We start from the raw sequence: 21079 nt of genomic DNA, 5'->3' as shown, positions 1-21079 counted from the left end.
ATCCTGTACATCCTGCTACCAGCACATCTTCTAAGAAGACATCTTCTATTGCAGGAAGGACTGTGGAAGACAGGAGAGCTAGACTGAGTCCTGAGATTGTTGATAACTTCTTATTCGTCCACAGATTAAAAAATCATAACAGTACTTCATAGGGCATATTTCTCCCCTCTAGGGCTAATAGAACGGGTTGTATTTTGTACCCATGGACACTTTAACAGGGTGGATTAGGATTCCTTGGGGTAGTAGAAGTTGGCTATTGTTTGGGTTGGAAGGGTAGAGGGTGGTGGTGGTGGTGGTGGGAGGGTTTATTATAGCTGCTAGTTGTTATTATTGTTTTCTATTTGTAATTTATACACAACAATTGCACGGGCGTCCTTGGTATTTTCGAACCAAAAGATGGACGCTCTTCTTGTTTTGAAAATATGGTTTTCCCCGCCCCCTGGATGTGGACGTTTTACAAAAACGTCCAAATCGCAACTTGAACGTTTCTTTCGAAAATGCCCCTCCAACTCACTAATTAGATTTAATTGGGACTAACTAACGCACATAAATTTAGGTGTGGAATCTGCGCCTAAAATTTAGCGTGGTTTAAAAAATGGGGCACGGAAATGAGAGGGTTACGGGTGGATCGGGGTGTGGTTTCAAGTTCTGCGCATAATTACAGATTAACGGTGTTCCACGTATATATTTAGGCGCGCTCATTCACACCACGTTTTTGTTGGTGCATATGGCCATGGCTAAATTTACGGGCTTCTGTCCATTTAAGCCTTAAATTCTATAAGCTGCACTGAACTTAGGCACAGCTTATACAATACCGCTTAAACGGGGTTTTTTGGCGCTATTTTATTTCTCTAGCTGGGCAAAAGGCCCCCAACTCAACGCTATACACCACTCAAGCTTACTTTACTTTCTAAAGTAGGCTCCGAATTGGCATGCTCTTGGCACCTATAACCAGGCACATTATTTTAGAATTACCTTCCACCCGTCTAGAAAAACGCACAACTTCAGGCAACTCGACCATATACTGCTTGCCCTGAGCTCAGTTTTTCATAAGGCATGTTTTGAAAATGTCACAAATAAATACATTTTTGTACAGCTCTGATTCTTCTGTATGTTCACCCCCAGCTCATTTCCTATCGTACAGACAAATGAGGTTTGCTTACGTTTCTGATGAATCAAAATTTGGTCGACCTAGGGAGAGAAAAGAAAACAAAACCATAAGACTACAAAAATGTTAGACCATTTATTTATTTGTTGCATTTGTATCCCACATTTTCCCATCTATTTGCAGGCTCAATGTGGCTTACAGTATGCCGTAATGGCGATCGCCATTTCCGGAATGAGAAATACAACGTATTATTACATTAAAGTTCATAAATGTTGAAGTAAATTATAAAGTAAGTTGGATAACCAGTTCATTTCAGGCATGACAGATAGGGGGGTAGGACGTTAATGTTCATTGGTGACAAATTGATCGAAGCAATCAGGTGTAAAGAATTCGGTTTTATCTGGTTCTGGTAGAGTAGTATACTATTGGGCTCATTTTCAAAAGAGAAGGATGTCCATCTTTCGACATAAATCGGAAGATGGACGTCCTTCTTCCAGGGACGTCCAAATCGGTATAATCGAAACCCGATTTAGGACGTCCCCAACTGCACTCCATTGCAAGGATAGCCAAAGTTCAAGGGGGCATGTCGGAGGCGTAGCAAAGGCGGGACCTGGGCGTGCCTAACACTTGGACGTCCTTGACCCATAATCGAAAAAACAAGGACGTCCCTGACAAACACCTGGACGTTTTCACCCAGACCTGTTTTTCTTACGACTAAAGCACAAAAAGGTGCCCGAAATGACTAGATAACCACCGAAGGGAATCGAGGATGACCTCCCCTTACTCTCTCAGTAGTCACCAACCCCCTCCCACTCTCAAAAAACATATTTTGTGCCAGCCTCTATGCCAGCCTCAGATGTCACACTCAGATCCATGACAGCGCATGCAGGTCCCTGGAGAAGTTTTAGTGGGTACTGAAGGCACTTCAGACAGACGGACCTAGGCCCATACCCCACCTACCTGTTACATTTGTGGAGGAAACAGAGAGCTCTCCAAAACCCACCACAAACCTACTGTACCCATATATAAGTGCTCCCCTTCACCCGTAAGGGCTATGGTACTGGTGTACAGTTGTGGGTATTGGGTTTGGGGCGCTCAGCACACAAGGTAAGGGAGCTATGTTCCTGAGAGCAATTTATGAAGTCCACTGCAGTGCCCCCTAGGGTGCCTGGTTGGTGTCCTGACATGTCAGGGGGATCAGTGTACTACAAATGCTGGCTCCTCCCACAACCAAATGGCTTGCATTTGGTCGTTTTTGACGATGTCTTTGGTTTCGAATATCGCCAAAAATCAGAAACGTCCATGTCTAGGGACGGCAAAATTTAAGGATTTGGATCTGTCTGACGGTATTTTCGAAATGACAGATGGACATCTATCTTGTTTCGAAAATACGGGTTTCCCCGCCCCTGGAATTGGACATTTTGCAAGGACGTCCAAATCGCAACTTGGATGTCCCTTTCGAAAATGCCCCTCTTTGTCATACTTTGTATTGTTATTTGAATATTTTTACTGTATTGCTTATGTTTAACTTATTCATGTTGTACATCGCCATTGAGTGAATTCCTTCAAAAAGGTGGTAAATAAATCCTAATAAATAAATAAACAACAAGCAAGTTGCAAGAAAGCAAAACCAAGACCGGCAGTTCAGCCTGTATCTAATGATTCAGGGTTATCTGACTCCCTCTATTTCAGGAGGTACCCCAGAAATTAGATGAAGGAAGGGTAATTTGAAAAACAGTTCCGTGTGGAAAGTGTACACAGGATAGACACAAGAAGTTATGCACATCAAGCCTGTACCCGTGTAACCTTACAGGACTTGAGCAGAGCAGGGACCTGTTCATTTGAGAAGGGCTTTTGCACCCATTTAAAAAATACGTGTAGATCTGTGTAAAATAATCCTGAAAATGTGTGAGTGGTAAACAGCAAGTAGAAATGTTAAGTGTAAAGTGTTCTGGGTTCGTTTTCAAAATGCAAGTTATGTGCATAGTTTTGTTTCTAAATTTTGCTGGTATCACTACCAGCACAGGAAAAAAGTATGTGTTTACACTATTTTCATATTTGTTTAACTTCAATTACCCCCAGATTGTCTAACTTCAAAACCAACTTCAAAATCTGCACCCTAGTCCACAAAATTCTTTATGGAGAAGCCCCAGGATACATGAATATCCTAATCAATCTTCCAGCCAGGAATACATCAAGTACATCCCGTTCATTCCTAAATCTCCATTATCCTACCTGCAACGGCCTGAGATATAAATCCACTTACACTTCCCTCCTTTTCCTTTATCAGCACCCAATTATGGAATGCATTGCCAAAAGCTGTCAAAACTACTCAAAACCATCTCAACTCCAGGAATTTACTCAAGACCAGCCTACCCACAGGATCCAACATAAATCCTGAAGTCCTTCAAAACAGCACATAAATGAACCATTTTGGTCTCCCTTACCTTTCCCCTTATTCCCCTTATTCCCTGTTCTCTCTCTGACTACCACAATATATTGTATTTGTATAACTACTGGACTGGCGATAGCCTTTTCGTTTTATTGTAAGCCACATTGAGCCTGCAAACATGTGGGAAAATGTGGGGTATAAATGTGATAAATAAATAAATAACTTGCAGCTGATAAGAGGAACCAGTGCTAACCTTAACCCTGTGGATACCGAACCAGTACATTACCTGCATCAGGTACTCCAGGCCTGGAGGTACACCATGGACTGGAGGAATGGTTGGCACAATGCTGTCTGCAGCCGAGGCAGGGGGCTGCTGCTGAGACATCTGGGACTTGGATGGTGACACTCCAAAAGCTTCAGGTAGGGAAGGAAGGCGGGAGGGATGCAGAGTCTCAGAAACTAGAATTAAAGCAGTAGAAAGTGATGACCAGTCAGGGGTTTCCCAGATTTGTTATTTATTCATTCATACTTGTGACCCACAATTATCCAAAAACGAGTTTCGGTTCAACGTGGCTTACATTTAACAGCTGTTAGAGATTACATTGATTCAGTTACATTTACAGCGATTGGCGAGGTAACTATTAGTGTGTACAGAATAGTCATCGGGTTTCTTGAGAAGATATGTCTTACTTCATTTCTTAAATGAAAAGATGCGTTACAGTTAGAGGTTGTGTTGTGTACTGTTGTTCCAGAATGAACATGACACTCGGTTAAGCAAATTTTAAGTTCTACAGCAACCGGATTTATTTGCTTACTAGTAATTTAATATAACATCAATTTTTTTTTCAGAATGACAAATGTTCACTCCGTCAACATTTAAAGAAACATGTCAGATAAGTATCACTCTTAAACCTCAGCAAGTATCTATTATTTGACAAATATAAAGCATCAATAACTTATTTTTAAATTCTGTTAGATTATAAGAATTGATTCTTTGTTTTATTTTTTTTTCTCTTTCAGGTTCTTCTTCAGATCAACGTGTAAGGTAAGTATGAAGTCTATAGTTTTATTCTACTCCCTATAACAGATCTCTTGTAAGTCTCCTTTCCAAGTGTTTGTAGTGAAGGATTAAAGGATACTTTTTCCAGCTTTCTTGTTATTCTTCTATCTTCTTCTTCTTTCTTTAACCATTGGGTACCGTTTGATGTAGCGATGACCACAGGAACCAGCAACCACGAACCAGCCAGGATACCTACTACTCTAATCTTTAAAGAAACCCCAAAACCCTAAATTCTAACTAACTTAGTGACACTAGTAACTCCCAAAGATAAGTAAGGAATTACTTTCCTATCTAACTACCCCAAGTAAAGAAATGGATAATTCTTAAACCCTATACTTTCCCTCCCACAATTGATTAAGCAAAAGGAATATTAGAGGTAGTTTTCTTTCAAAACTACTGAAAACGTAAAGTCCTCTGAGACAAAAAAAAAAAACCCTCTCAGCTGTTTTACATACAGTGGGGGAAATAAGTATTTGATCCCTTGCTGATTTTGTAAGTGTGCCCACTGACAAAGACATGAGCAGCCCATAATTGAAGGGTAGGTTATTGGTAACAGTGAGAGATAGCACATCACAAATTAAATCCGGAAAATCACATTGTGGAAAGTATATGAATTTATTTGCATTCTGCAGAGGGAAATAAGTATTTGATCCCCCACCAACCAGTAAGAGATCTGGCCCCTACAGACCAGGTAGATGCTCCAAATCAACTCGTTACCTGCATGACAGACAGCTGTCGGCAATGGTCACCTGTATGAAAGACACCTGTCCACAGACTCAGTGAATCAGTCAGACTCTAACCTCTACAAAATGGCCAAGAGCAAGGAGCTGTCTAAGGATGTCAGGGACAAGATCATACACCTGCACAAGGCTGGAATGGGCTACAAAACCATCAGTAAGACGCTGGGCGAGAAGAAGACAACTGTTGGTGCCATAGTAAGAAAATGGAAGAAGTACAAAATGACTGTCAATCGACAAAGATCTGGGGCTCCACGCAAAATCTCACCTCGTGGGGTATCCTTGATCATGAGGAAGGTTAGAAATCAGCCTACAACTACAAGGGGGGAACTTGTCAATGATCTCAAGGCAGCTGGGACCACTGTCACCACGAAAACCATTGGTAACACATTACGACATAACGGATTGCAATCCTGCAGTGCCTGCAAGGTCCCCCTGCTCCGGAAGGCACATGTGACGGCCCGTCTGAAGTTTGCCAGTGAACACCTGGATGATGCCGAGAGTGATTGGGAGAAGGTGCTGTGGTCAGATGAGACAAAAATTGAGCTCTTTGGCATGAACTCAACTCGCCGTGTTTGGAGGAAGAGAAATGCTGCCTATGACCCAAAGAACACCGTCCCCACTGTCAAGCATGGAGGTGGAAATGTTATGTTTTGGGGGTGTTTCTCTGCTAAGGGCACAGGACTACTTCACCGCATCAATGGGAGAATGGATGGGGCCATGTACCGTACAATTCTGAGTGACAACCTCCTTCCCTCCGCCAGGGCCTTAAAAATGGGTCGTGGCTGGGTCTTCCAGCACGACAATGACCCAAAACATACAGCCAAGGCAACAAAGGAGTGGCTCAGGAAGAAGCACATTAGGGTCATGGAGTGGCCTAGCCAGTCACCAGACCTTAATCCCATTGAAAACTTATGGAGGGAGCTGAAGCTGCGAGTTGCCAAGCGACAGCCCAGAACTCTTAATGATTTAGAGATGATCTGCAAAGAGGAGTGGACCAAAATTCCTCCTGACATGTGTGCAAACCTCATCATCAACTACAGAAGACGTCTGACCGCTGTGCTTGCCAACAAGGGTTTTGCCACCAAGTATTAGGTCTTGTTTGCCAGAGGGATCAAATACTTATTTCCCTCTGCAGAATGCAAATAAATTCATATACTTTCCACAATGTGATTTTCCGGATTTAATTTGTGATGTGCTATCTCTCACTGTTACCAATAACCTACCCTTCAATTATGGGCTGCTCATGTCTTTGTCAGTGGGCACACTTACAAAATCAGCAAGGGATCAAATACTTATTTCCCCCACTGTACACTGCAATTTAAGTTCAGTGTAATTAGTATTTTTTTCCTTTAAATAATCATTTATTTAAAACTTCAGGGATGCTTTTCACTTTTAAACTCCTCCCAAAACCCATTAGGTTTAGTAGAATTTAATGTGCACTTCAGCCAGCACTTTTGTCAAGAATATTAAATGTGACAACCTATTAGATGAACAAGTCTTGTCAGCTCATCAAACCATTAATATCCTAGTAGGATTTATTAAGTTATTTTATTTCTAACATCACAGCTTATCAAACAGCTGACAGTCATCACTCTAAAAGCCTCTAAAATCATGGAAGGCTTTTAAAATTAAGTAATCTTAAATCACACTCTTCACACTCACAAACAGCCCTTATAATGCTCCAAATCCGTTTTAGAACAGATTTTTTTATGACAGCTGAGCACAGATCATTAACGTAAGTCTGCTCAGCTTCAAGCTTACCTCCCAACTACTAGCTCGAGCTCCCCCATGAGCTCCTGCACTAAAACCACCCCATCCACCACACAAAACACAGTTTTAAAGTCGTTATTACATTTTGGGGTTTTGGCCAGGTTCTTGGGGCCTGGATTGAAGTCAAAATTATGAAATAAGATACCAGACACATAACAGACAGGACTTAATAAAGATCTGGGTTTTCTAGCATAAACCATAAAATTCTCCCCAGAGAAAATCCAAGATGGTGAAGCAGTGGGACGCATGCTATAATATTGTTACCTGGGCGCTTAGGTGCCGCTTTCTTATGCTCTTGATGTTGAAAAGGCAAGATCGCTGCAGCTGCTCGGCAGCCCTCGAACCTTAGAATGAAGCAGGTGGAGATCACCGGCTTCTTGTCAGCCATTTCACAGGGCGATCCGGCTGGCCCGAATGTGAGGGAGTGTTTGGGCCTCGGGAGTGAGGCATCACTCAGCCCAGCGGGACTGGCTCCTCCACAACCACCGTGAGACGTGGCAACAGTGGGGTTATTCCCACTGAGGGAAACAGCGTTGCAGGGAGAACCTGTCGGCAAGCCTCCGTTGATGAACTCATCGTAGAAGAGTCAGGCTTGGTAGACCCGACTCCGAGATCTGGCTTAGGAGAATCTTCACAAGGGGCTGGAGTTGAAGGGATTGTTCCCTCTGTTCCATCTATTCCCTTCGTCTGAAGACTGCTGAGGTGACATTGGAAGCTATATGGTCAGCATTGGAATCCCTTTACTTGGTATGTGCTGGAACATCAACTTTATTTAATGAACATTTACAAAGAACTGATAAATGTGAGGATGTCTTGAAAGTTAATTCAGGGAAGATTCTTGCTTTAGAGCCTCAAGTTCAGCAGTCCAACAAGTTACTATGGCTCAGGAGAAAATGTTGGTTCATCGAAAACTGGAGAATTATGATAACTGCGCGAGACATTTAAATTTGCGTTTACTTAACTTTCCTAGACTTATCACTGTATCCCCTAAAGATCTATTGCACATGCGCAGTCAGTTCTGCCGGTCCTCTGCCCCTGGAACTCGAATTTGACGTCAGCGGGGGCAAAGGACCAGCAGAGCCGACAGCACATGCCTGAAGGCTGCTGCCGCCCTGCGTTTGCATTTTTTTTCTTTTTCGTGGACGTGGTTGGTTGGTCGCTGGTGTCAGCTAAACACGCTGTGATTGGCTGAGAGAGACCTGGAGGGGCATGCTCAGCTGGCCGACTGGCTTCCCCTCCTTAGAAAGGAAATCTCGTGCAAATGAGCTAACAGCGAGCAGCTCATTTGCATGCGATTTCCTTCATGCATGCCCGTTTTTTACTGATGTGCTAAGGGATCGGTAAGGGAAGGGCTCTTTCTGTGAAGTTAGTGCATCTAGCTCCAAGGCTGCCTAATGGCTAAGCTAGTCCTGCTTCTTATTTCTCCCCTGAGTAAAGATCAGCCAGAGAGCCTAACACTGCAATTATATCACAACAAGTGCAGGGCCGGTCTTAGGCAGAGGCGACCAAGGCGGCCACATAGGGCCCCGCGCGGCGCACCTCAACTCTGCCTCGCTTGTGCCTCCGCTCCAATCTCCGCCACTGCTCGCCTTAGTTGCCTGAGATGATCCCCATTCCCACGGCTCAGCCGCTCCGCTCCTGCCACCACCGGCGCGGCGCCCACCCCGGCTTGGGCCCGCTGAGCCCGCCGTCAGCTCCCAAGTCCCCGGACCCCGGCGACTAACTGAGCCATGCCAGCGAGCCAGCCCAGGCAGCGATGGTCCCGCCCCCGATGGCAACGACAGACAGTTGCAGCGCGACAGCTCACCTCCAGGCTCCAGCTTCCCGCTCAATGTCCCGCCTTCTGATGTATTTCCTGTTTCCGGACGCGAGGGCGGGAGTCACGGAGCGGGAAAAGCTGGAGCCTGGTCGGAGGTGGTGAGGACGTGAGGTGAGCCATCGTTGCTGACGCCAACAGTTGTGCACTTATGCCAAATCGGAAATCGAAATCGGATTCCATGCAGGCAGGAGATCAGGAGAAGTGTCTCTCTCATCTAACGACACTTGCGGACGGTGCAAGGGTTGGAAATGTCTGCCTCCCTGAGAGGAATTTGGCCCAACAACATTAGTTGCTGGAGAAGCTGAGCAAGTAAGATCTTCTGGCTTGGAAGAGGCTGTTTCTAACATATCTGGGTTATTTTCACATAGATCTGCAGATATTTCTCCTGATAAAAATTTGGATGGCAATAGCAGATTTAGCTAAAACACTGCTTCCAGTAATTAATGATATGACACCTTGAATTAATCATTTGGAAGCTAGACTGCAATCACAGGAAGAAAAGATTACTAAGCTAAAATCTGAGAATGGAAATCATGAAGTAGCAAAATCTGATATAAAGTAGGTACAATCAGTTCAAACTATTTTAGTAACTGATGTGGCTACTTGCCTCTCTGGTTAGATGGGTTACAGAGCAATAGGGGAATTTGAAAGTACTGAATTGTTTCTTAATATTTTTCCTTTATTCTCCTTTGTTATGAGAATTGGAACTACTAATTGTAGTGGACTTGAACTGAATAATTTCTGGGGAGGGGAGGTTTCATGATAGCATTGTGCTTATTATTTCAATCAGTTTTTTTGTACAAGTTTAGCTTCATTTGTCTTTATTTGAAATTTCATAAATAAAATTTTCTAAAAATGGAATAATCTTATTAATGGGGTGGAGCTAGGGTGGGGGCAGGGCTAGGATGGGGCCCCACCAAATTGGTCTGCATAGGGCCCCGCACTTGCTAAGACCGGCCCTGAACAAGTGGACCTTCCAACTGCCGATCAGCTCGCACGATATTTGTCCAGTGCGTTCGACATGGTTGACCATACTATCCTTCTCTGCATATTACATAAATTCGGTATCGGTGGCATTGTGTTAAATTGGTTCAAGGGTTTCCTATCATCTAGGTCTTATCAAGTCAAAGTGAACTCCACAATTTCACCACCTTGGAAACCCGTCTGTGGAGTTCCGCAAGGTTCTCCTCTAACTCTGATGCTCTTCAACATTATGCTGATTCCTCTCGCTACTGCATTATCCAAACATGGCCTCCATCCTTTTAGTTATGCAGATGATGTAACCATATCCATCCCTTTTAAGTCCACACTGTCTGAAATTTCTGGCACAATCCAAGCCAGTCTTTCCATTATGGAATCCTGGGCTAATGCGTTTCAATTTAAACTCAATAAGGATAAAACTCAATGTATTGTTTTTTTCTTCACAACATACCAAGTCTATTCCCAAAGCTTTGGTTACTCCTGATTCTACCCTCCCAATCTTGAACAGTTTGAAAATTCTTGGGGTCACGCTGGACAGCCATCTGTCACTTGATTGTCATGTTAAGCAGATTACGAAAAAAATGTTCTTTTCTTCGTGGAAGCTTAAACGCATCAAACAACTCCTGCCGAATGATATATTTCGAACCCTGATACATTCCATGGTCCGCAGCCACATCGATTACTGAGGTGGAATTTACGCTGGTTGTACACACTGCATTCTGAAGAAGCTTCAGACGGTTCAAAACACCGCAGCCAGACTATTCTTTGGAAAATCTCGCTTCGACAGTGCCCAGCCTCTCCGTGAGAATCTTCACTGGCTTCCCATTAATGACCGTATTGATTTCAAGATCTGCGCCTTAACTCATAAGATCATTTACGGAGAAGCACCAGTTTACATGTGTGATTTGATTGATTTACCTCCTAGAAATTCATTGGCGTCATCTCGAAATTATCTTAATCTGCACTATCCTTCCTGCAGGAATCTAAAATACAGGACGATCTACGCTTCTTCCTTTTCGTTCATCGGCCCGCGAACCTGGAATGCTTTGCCGAGACTCCTGAAAGAGACTCCGGATCATCAAACATTAAAAAAAATATTAAAAACTTATTTGTTTAGTAAAGCCTACCCCGAAGTCCACAATGCTCTTTAAACCCCTTTTTTCCCGTTTTGTTTGTTTTGCTGCTTTTTACCTTGTGTCTGTTTCCCTTTGTTGCTCCTGTATTCCCATCCGTATTCTCTTTTTCAGCTGCTTCTGTACTTGCATTTGTCACTTTTTTTCTGGAACAATTTTATCCTGCTGTATTATGTAATTTTCTAGTAACTTTGTTAGCCACATTGAGCCCGCATAAGCTGGGAAAATGTGGGAAACAAGTAAATCAAATAAATAAAATTATCGACAAAAACCGAAACCGACGAAAACCGAGGCAACAAGCAATTTTTCTTCTAAATTCTTTTAAATGAATAAAATAGACTAGTGTATAGAATAAATGAACATTTAACATGGCATTGACCTTTCTGAAGACTCTTCTTGGTGTATGGAAGATGGCGAGAGAGGAGCAGAGATTATTGTTTGGAAGGGGGATCCCCCTCCATAAAGACACTATCTGGGGGGGGGGGGGTCACTTCCCTTCTTGTTCTTTTGGCACTAGGACCAGCTTCTGGGGGTCAAAAGCCAGCAGGGACTTTTATACAGGCACTCATAGTAACATAGTAACACAGTAGATGACGGCAGAAAAAGACCTGCATGGTCCATCCAGTCTGCCCAACAAGATAAACTCATATGTGTATACCTTACCTTGATTTGTACCTGTCTTTTTCAGGGCAGACTGTAGACCGTACAAGTCTGCCCAGCAGTATTTCCCGCCTCCCAACCACCAGTCCCACCTCCCATCACCGGCTTTGGCACAGACCGTATAAGTCTGCTCTCCACTATCCTCGCCTCCCAACCACCAACCCCTCTTCCCCCCACCTGCTCCGCCATCCAATTTCGGCTAAGCTTCTGAGGATCCATTCCTTCTGCACAGGATTCCTTTATGTTTATCCCACGCATGTTTGAATTCCGTTACCATTTTCATCTCCACCACCTCCCGCGGGAGGGCATTCCAAGCATCCACCACCCTCTCCGTGAAAAAATACTTCCTGACATCTTTCCTGAGTCTGCCCCCCTTCAACCTCATTTCATGTCCTCTCGTTCTACCGCCTTCCCGTCTCCGGAAAAGATTTGTTTGCGGATTAATACTCAACCAGCAGCAGCAGTAGCGTGGCAAAACGACGAAATTTGGTCATAAAAGAGCAGCAGTGTGATCCCACAACCGGAAACAACGCCCCAGAAGAACGACACGTGAGAACGCAAGATTAGCTGCGTGGGCACGCCGACGAAATCCGAGGTGACCGACGAAAACCGAGACAAAAATTTTGCGAAAGAAATCGACGATAACCGAAAACGACAAAATCCGAAGTCAACGAAAACCGAGGTTTCACTGTAAATAACATGTATGCATCTGTGCTGCATCTGGATACCGTAGCCCCCATGCAAACAACCCTTGGATCCACGTTTTACCCGAACCCCTTTGGGAGCCAGCCAGTGGCGTTTGTAGGGGGGGCTGACACCCGGGGCGGATCGCCGATGCGCCCTGCCCCCCGGGTGCAGTGCGGACCCCCCCTGGCGAAAGGTCACCCACCCCCGCGGGTGCACGCCGCTGGGGGGGGGAGGTGCCACGCACGCCTGTTCTCCGTTGTTCCATGCTTCTTCTCTGCCCCGGAACAGGAAGTAACCTGTTCCGGGGCAGAGCAAAGAACAACGGAGGACAGGCGTGCGTGGCACCTCCCCCCCCCCAGCGGCGCGCACCCGGGGCGGACTGCACCTACCGTCCCCCTCCCTAGGAACGCCACTGGAGCCAGCCTAAAAAAAAATGTGCAAAATGTATTTTGAAAGAAAAATGATTTTCCGTTGTGTTGTCTCTGTAAAGCATGGGAGGGGAGGGGGGTATTAAACCTCTTTTCCATCACACACACACACACAAAACCCCAGTCTCAGAGTTATTCATAGTTTCCATGATGTTAAGTACCTTTTGAACAAACATATTAGTCACATGACCCCGTCACGATTGCATAAATATCAGACGACAAAACATTTCAATTATGTGGTGCTTTTTCTAGGTGACAATACTTGTGATATCCTAAAACAGTTTGGCTTAGTAAAGTTACAATCCACTAAGTAGGGCTTAAGGGCTTCTCTTACCTTGACTCAGTCCTGAGGCAAAAGGTCCTTTATCCTGGCTACCTGGAGTCTCTGAAAGCTGGTCCAGTCCTCCTGGCTTTTAACTCTGTCTCACACCCTTCCCTGTCCTGGGTAGCAGACTTTCTGACAGTCTTTAAGTTCTGCTTTTTCTATTGCATCTGTTGCAATTCATGGAGGCGGGGTAGGATATGGGTGGACTCTAGGGCAGGGAAGGCTTTCCTTGTTCATGATGGAAAATGTCTCTGGTCCTGGCTCGGTGCCACCAGTTTGCCAGAGCAGCGTTTGACGTTGAACGGAAGCTGCCCCATGACGAGGATTCCGGGCAGCTGAGATTAAGAAATTATGGTCATAAATGTTGCAAACTGAGGTACTAAAAACTGAAGCCTGAGCTGACCTGCCTAGGGTTACTATATGGGTTTTTAATTTTTAAAGAAATGGCCTCTTTTTTTCTTTTAACTTATTTAGATTTTGCTCACACCTTTTTCAGTAGTAGCTCAAGGTGAGTTACATTCAGGTACTCTGGATATTTCTCTGTCCCAGGAGGGCTCACAATCTAAGTTCATACCTGAGGCAATGGAGGGTTAAGTGACTTGCCCAAGATCACAAGGAGCAGCAGTGGGATTTGAACCGGCCACCTCTGGATTGCAAGACTGAGCCTCTGGTTATGAGAAAGTGGGCTGGGAATATCTGAAAGGTTGGTGTTATGCAGTGGTGTGTTGGTAAATGTTTAACAAAGGGAGGGTGGGGAAGATAGGCTCTTTCCAAACAATGGAGAAGACCTATGATTATAAGTACCTTCACACTTTGTGGCACTTTTTTGGACGTAAATGTTTAACAACAGGCTCTCTCCCCGTCCACCTCTGTGCCCCCCCCCCCCCCAAATTGCAGAGCTGGCTATAGCCGGGGAGAGAGTCTCGGGGGGGGGGGGGGCAATGCATTACTCCAGGAAAAAAAAATTAAATGATCCCAGGTTCCAATCTAATTCATGTTTAATGTGGGATAAAATGCTATAAATAAGTAAATAAATAAATATAAACTTTTAATGTTGAGCACCTGATTCTCAAAGTGGACATATTCCAAACACTATAATGAAAATAAAATTATTTTTTCTACCTCTGTTGTCTGGTGACTTTGTTTTTCTGATCATGCTGGCCCAGTATCCGATTCTGCTGCTATCTGCCCTCTTAACTCCGTTTCCAGGGCTTCCTTTCCATTTATTTCTTTACTTTCCTCCTTTCTTCTTCATTTCTTGTCCTACATCCGTAAGTAAAAGCTGGGTCCTCCGCAGACTTGACTGTGCAGTGGATCCAGCTTCTGCCTATTTTCTTCATCCATGTGCAGTTTTTCTCCTCCTCCCTTTTCCCTCATCTCATCTCCTTCCTCACCCTTCCCTCCCCTCCATCCATGTCTAGCATTTCTTCTCTCTCCCTTCCCTCTCTTCCACCCATGTCCAGCAACCCTCCTCTCCCCCTGCCCTCCCCTCCATCCACCCATGTCCAGCAACTTCCTCTCCCCCTGCCCTCCCCTCCATCCACCCATGTCCAGCAACTCTCCTCTCCCCTACCCTCCATCCACCCACGTCCAGCAACCTTCCTCTCCACCTGCCCTCCCCTCCATCCACCCATGTCCAGTAACTCTCCTCTCCCCCTGCCCTCCATCCATACCCAGCGATTCTCTTCTCTCCCCTGCCCCCCCTCCAGCCACCCAGGTTGTCCAGTGGATTCTTCGAGGCAGGCAGGAAAGATCCCCAGTCTTTCCTGCCCGCTGCCGGCGCTGACTCTCCCACGGCGCTACTGCATCACTTTTCAAAATGGCTGCCGAGACTTACAAGGGCAGCCTCCAAGACTTCAGCAGAAGTCTCGGTGGCCATTTTTAAAGAGCGATCCAGCAGCGGGGGAGGGTCAGTGCCAGTAGCGGGCAGGAAAGACTGGAGATCTTTCCTGCCTGCTCTGAAGAATCCACTGGACAACCAGGGTGGTTGCCTTCTTCAGGTATGTACACTGTCTGTAGCTCGGGGGACGGAGGGAGGGCAGCCACCACCACCACTACCAACAACAACTTTGACCTTCCCCCCCCCCCTCTCGACCCCCCCTCCCACTGCCAACCTGCCGTCGCCATCACCTACCTTTGCTGGCGGGGGACCTCAAGGCTTCGTTCTGTTTCTGAGTCTGACGTCCTGCACGTATGTACTGTATAATTATGGTACAGCCAGGGACCCCCCCCCCCACTGGAATCGTGGTGGGCCCAGTCATAGAGCTCAGGCCATTACAGACCTTGGCTCAGTCAGAAATCTGATGGCTGACATAACTGGGAGCTTACTGGAAAAGTATGACCTAGTTTGTAGCCCAGATTGAGGCCTAAAAGTGAAGTTAATAGATATGGAAACAAAATGGAGGATTTCAACACAAAATGGAAGCCCATATCTGTTACAAAGTGGAATTTTCTCTAATGTAAGTTAGGAAAACAAGTTGAGAAATAAGTGAGTCATAGCAGGTGCAAAGAAAATAGGGAACTAGCTGTTCCAGAGAGGAGGGAGACTTCCTGTGAGCAGGATTGTGGTCAGCTGGTCAGCTGGTGTGAGCAGGGAAGGCGTAGCAAGATAGAAGCTACTCATTAGCATGAGCCAATCAGTGACAACCATGACATTAGCATAGATCCAATCAGGTATATCTACTGTCATATTATCCATATCCTGAGGGCACCTATAAAAATCAGGGTATTTCCTGGTTTGAGTTAGAGAGAATAGGGTTGCCACTCTCTCTCCAAGGGAAACCAATGTGTCCAGCAGAATTGACAAATTACCTAATTGCTTTCCCTTGTAAAACCTCTAATTGATAAAAGAAATTATAAAAGATTAGCAAATAATTAACACCTGTTTGCAGCTTATCATATTCCTATAATTAATTGTACATGCCTGTTGTCCATCACTGATTTGACTTGTACCTTGGCAAATAAACTCCTCATTCCAAATGATGATTTGTGGGCTTCACTTAATGATCAAAGGCTGTAAGTATAAATGCATTGTATAACTTGTAATCTAAATCCAGTTTGTCATAAGGCTGGTATCTTTTCCTTAGATCTAACATCTCCCTTAGAGGCAATAACCCCTTGATTACCCCAGTACTAGTGTTATTTAGAGATGGAGTCAGATTAAGGTCACTCTAGCCTTCTTGGGGGGGCTCGGGACCCCCCAATTCTAGACAGTACGTACGTGCAGGACGTCAGACTCAGAAACAGAACGAAGCCTTGCGCCAGTAGAAGAGGACCTCGGCTGGCGGGGGCTGGGATCCCCCGCCAGCAAAGGTAGGCGACGGCGGGTTGGCGGCGGGGGGGGGGGGGTCGAGAGGGTCGTCGGCAGGGGGGTCCAGGGCCCAGGTCCCCACGGCCCCACGTAGCTACGCTACTGCCACACGCTAATCTCCCCTTTAGCACACGAGCCCTTACTGCCACTGATTTCGTAGGCGGGTAAAGGGTCACGTGCTAATCCTGCGCTAATCAACACACAGTAATGCCTGTGCGCTAACTGATTAGCATAGCTGCCCCCATTCTCTGCCCCCAAACATGCCCCAGCGCAAAAAATACATTTTATTCTTTAGCATGTGGGTAGCGCACACACATGCAAAAAAATACCACAGGACACGTTAGTGCTTACCACAGCTTAGTAAAAAGCACCCCTATATTTCCTGCGATATTTGTGCTTTAGGTCATTGCTTTTCCTTGCTTGCTGGTTCAGTTCTTTAAATAGATTTCTTTTCTCTTGTTTTAACATTCTTTTGCTTCTTTCCCTCCATGCACAGGCAGATTCTCCCTGATTCCTTCCACTCGCTGGAATGCTTGCTTACATTTAAGAATAGAGACTGACTCTGGATGTTTATTTTACTTTATTTCTTTGTTACATTTGTATCCCACATTTTCCCACTTATTTGCAGGCTCAATGTGGCTTGCATAGTACCGTAGAGGCGTTCGCCAACTCCGGTATGAACAAATACAAAGCGATGTAGTGGTAGGATAAGGTTCATAGGAGCCAACTTTTCCGAATTATTGGGGGGGGGGGGTGCTAAGCCCAGTGGAAATAGCCCTCTCCTTGGACACATACAAGGAATTTTCTCAATATTGTCTCTTAGATTGTAAGCTCTTTGAGCAGGGACCGTCCCTCTATGTTAAATTGTACAGCGCTGCGTAACCCTAGTAGCGCTTTAGAAATGTTAAGTAGTAGTAGTAGTATTGGGTGTGCTCAAGCACCCCCAGAGTCGGCTCCTATGACTGGGGTACCCTGTTTGATTGTCTGTATCCAACACAGTCCTGTCTTTTAATAAAGCTGCGGCCAAGTTGTACCACTTAATTGCAAAGCGAATGTGTGGTCATTTGTTGGTTTGGGTTCAGAGTTAAATAGAGGAGTGTGGTAGCCATGTTAGTCCACTCTTAAGGTTATCAATAGAAATCAAACAAAATAAAACATGGAAAAGAAAATAAGATGATACCTTTTTTATTGGACATAACTTAATACATTTCTTGATTAGCTTTCGAAGGTTGCCCTTATTTCCGATCTGACGAAGAAGGGCAACCTTCGAAAGCTAATCAAGAAATGTATTAAGTTATGTCCAATAAAAAAGGTATCATCTTATTTTCTTTTCCATGTTTTATTTTGTTTGATTTCTATTGATAAGGTTCAGAGTCACAAAGCGCTGAGACAGGGTGTCACGGTTGCCTGTGTTATTCAGTTACAGTTCTTTTCTGGCTAGGAAGTGATCTATGTTTTTGTCTGCCCTGGGCTGTCTTTGCTTCTGGATTTCATTTGTCTCCTTTCTGCACTCACCCTATCACTTCGTTCCCTTCCAGCCCCCCTCTCCCCCCCTTTACTGCTGTTTACTGAAGCTGAGAGAAGGAGGGGAAGAGTTGTAGGCAGGACTTTTTTTTGAGGGGGTACTTGGGGGTACTGAGTACCGGCACTTTTTCCATTGTCTGCTAAAATTGACCCACGGTCCCCAAGTTTTAATGAAAGAGCTCAGGCTCTACATGCCAATTCTGCCTTGTCATACATTCTGTGACTGGTTTGCACAGGGGGCCTCAGTGATCACCCCACCCCTGAAGGGTGGCCTGGCATTTGAGTACCGGCACCTTTCTTGCTAGAAAAAAAACGCACTGGTTGTAGGAAACAAATCAGAGTCAGAGGCAGTAGAAAGAGAGAAAAGTCTTGTGTCACTTAAAGAGTTAAAGTTCTGGGGCAGGGCTTCAGGGAAGGGCTTCCATTAATACCGGAAGAAAGAGCAGAGCAGTGAGAAAGAAGTAAAACGGGTCTATAGACTTTGCATGTGTGTGTGCTTTTGCAGCATTGATAGGCCCTGGCTGGAAGATTTAAAGGTTTTTAAAGGGACCAGTGATTGCTCAGTCTACAGTCCTCGGAGTTCCAGAAAGGAGAAGTATTTGAAGTTTCCTCCATGCCACTCCTGCTACCAGGACCACAATCCTCCCTTTCCCCCCTCCTCTCAAGATTACTGACCTCAGAGCTGCCTCCTAGACTCAAATACACACACTTTTACAAGGGTTGCATGTGGTTATGGAGGCAGCAGGGTTGTAAGTACGCTGCAGGGGTGGTGGCCAGCAGCAGCCCTTCCCGTAGCCTTGCGAGTGACAGCCTTAAAGGAAAACGATTGCCCACGGCCTACCCTGTTCTGAATGGAAACATCCCACCTATAGTTAGACACCAGTATGAGGCAAATTCAAGAAACAGCCAGGCCGGTGCTCAAAGGTATCGAGAGCTCATTGAAAAGGTTAGTCAAGGAGGAGGAGAAAATGCGATCCGCCGCCACACGGAGCGGAATAAAAAGGTGCTGGTCCGAGATCGATTGCGCATGCTTCTGGACGATGAGAATTTTCTGGAACTGTCCCCTTTTGCTGGTCTGGGGTTATCATACGGCGATGTCCCTGCGGCAGGATGCCTGAGTGGAGTCGGAAGCGTCTGTGGCGTCTGGTGTGTGTTCGTCGCGAATGACGCTACCGTGAAAGGAGGCACGGCCTACCCAATTTCGGTGAAGAAACAGCTCAGAGCGCAGGAGATCGCCATCCAGAACCGGCTTCCCACCGTCTATTTAGTGGACAGTGGCGGGGCCTTTCTGCCTCTACAGTCGGAGCTGTTTCCAGATAAGAACCACGGAGGCCGAACGTTCTATAATGAAGCTATTATGTCAGCCATGAACATACCTCAGGTGGCTGTGGTGTGTGGCTCGTGTACAGCAGGGGGGGCCTATATTCCCACCATGGCAGAAGAGACCGTGATTGTAGATGAAATTGGGAGCATATTCCTAGCTGGACCTCCTCTGGTAAAAGCCGCCACAGGAGAGGATGTGTCCCCTGAGGATTTGGGAGGGGCTAAACTTCATTCTAGAATCAGTGGCTGTGTCGATCATTTTGCCCCCTCTGAAAAGGATTCTTACGAGTGTGTCAGACATATTGTTTCCACTATGAATTTACGTCTTCCATCAGGTAGCCAAGTGGAGTATGAGGATCCACTCTTCAGTGCTGAAGATCTCCCAGGCCTTGCGCCTTGTAACTATAATTGCACTGTGGAGGTTAAACTAACCTTAAGTCGCCTGACAGATGGCAGCAGGTTCCAGGAATTTAAGGCCGAATATGGAACAACCTTAGTGACAGGATTTGCACGTATGGAAGGTTATTTGGTTGGGATAGTGGCTAACAATGGCGAACTGACCCACAATGCATCGCTCAAAGGCAGCCATTTTGTACAGCTGTGTGATCAGCGGAACATCCCTATCCTCTTCCTTCAGAATACGGCTCCTCAGACAGAGGTACCGGTGGCAAGTGCTGCGCAGGGCGAAAGTTATGCCTGCCGGCTGAAAGCTCAAGCCTCCATGATGAGCTCCGTTGCTTGTGCTACTGTACCGAAGATAACAGTTGTGATTGGGGGGTGCTGTGGGGTAGAGAGTTTTGCCATGTGTGGGAGATCGTTTAGTCCAAACTTTTTGTTCCTGTGGCCCAATGCCAAAGTTGCTATTGTGGATCCAAGAAGTCCCTCGGTGTGTCTGCAAACGGCAGGCCATGGCTACAGCGTAGATGCGGCAGAACTACAGTCGCTAAGGAAACAACTGGAAGAAGAAAGCTCAGCCTTTTATTCCTCTTCTAGACTCTGGGACGATGGGATCATTCTTCCACAGGACACCAGGAAGGTGGTTGCTCAGTGCCTAAGGATTATGGAGCAACGAACGCATCAAAACCCAACGCCACGCAACTGTCCTGTTCTCCGATTGTAACCGTAGGGGTTTCTTGGTAGCAGGTGATTTGCAGGATGTGTTCAGTGTTTTAATTTGTAATACATTTATTCAAATTAAGTTTAGCTCCCTGGCTGCTAAGACCATGAGTGTTTGTTTAGAATATAAAATAAATAAATAGAAAGGAAATGTTATGATCAATGTTGTTTTTACAACAGTAATCACCTGGGCAGGCTGGACAGATCATTTTGGTCTTTATCTGTCTGAGCAGTTACCCCTGAAGAAGCCATATTGGTGAAATGTGGGCTTTTTAGATAATCACCTGAAGCTAAAGGATTTTCAAGTCAAGATAAGTGTTTGTGGAGTTGACATTTGTTGTTTTAATTGATTAAATTGTACTTAGAGAATATAGTTCGAGTGTGAAGCATAGCTTTTACGGTAATGCAATGAACCTTTTGGCAATGGTTTTATGACCAACTAGTAAAAAAGGCCCGTTTCTTAACGCAATGAAACGGGCGCTAGCAATGTAATGAGTTCCTGCCATTAATGTTTCCACGGTTGTATTCGGAATATAATTGTTGTTTACATGTGTAAGATTTCTTTATATACAATATTTTTTACAATGTGGTAAAAGTTTTCCTTGTTCAGGCCCTTCAATCAGTTTAACAATCACATCAGAAGAGCTCCTTACTCGTGAGAATGCAACATACAGTTGCCCATGTGAGAGACTGACAGTGACAG

At 45.3% G+C, this 21079-nt stretch overlaps 1 protein-coding gene and 1 pseudogene across 1 annotated transcript in view; one reads left to right on the top strand and one right to left on the bottom strand.

Annotated features, from left to right (window-relative positions):
* The window catches only part of LOC115458370 (phospholipid scramblase 2-like), a 36370-nt gene extending 22917 nt beyond the window's left edge, over positions 1-13453 (bottom strand). Inside the window, exons 1-3 of the mRNA XM_030188280.1 lie at positions 13113-13453; positions 3787-3959; positions 1164-1191 (exon numbers count right to left, since the gene is read on the bottom strand). Of these exons, the coding sequence (XP_030044140.1) occupies positions 1164-1191; positions 3787-3885 (127 nt within the window). The 5' untranslated portion in view covers positions 3886-3959; positions 13113-13453. The remainder of the gene's footprint in view (positions 1-1163; positions 1192-3786; positions 3960-13112) is intronic.
* On the top strand, positions 13349-20875 carry LOC115456995 (annotated as a pseudogene).
* Positions 20876-21079: the final 204 nt, after the last annotated feature.

This window comes from Microcaecilia unicolor, chromosome 14 (genome assembly GCF_901765095.1).
Source record: "Microcaecilia unicolor chromosome 14, aMicUni1.1, whole genome shotgun sequence".
NCBI lineage: Eukaryota > Metazoa > Chordata > Amphibia > Gymnophiona > Siphonopidae > Microcaecilia > Microcaecilia unicolor.
Note: the sequence above shows the minus strand (reverse complement) of the source record. Positions and strands in the feature narration are given on the sequence as shown.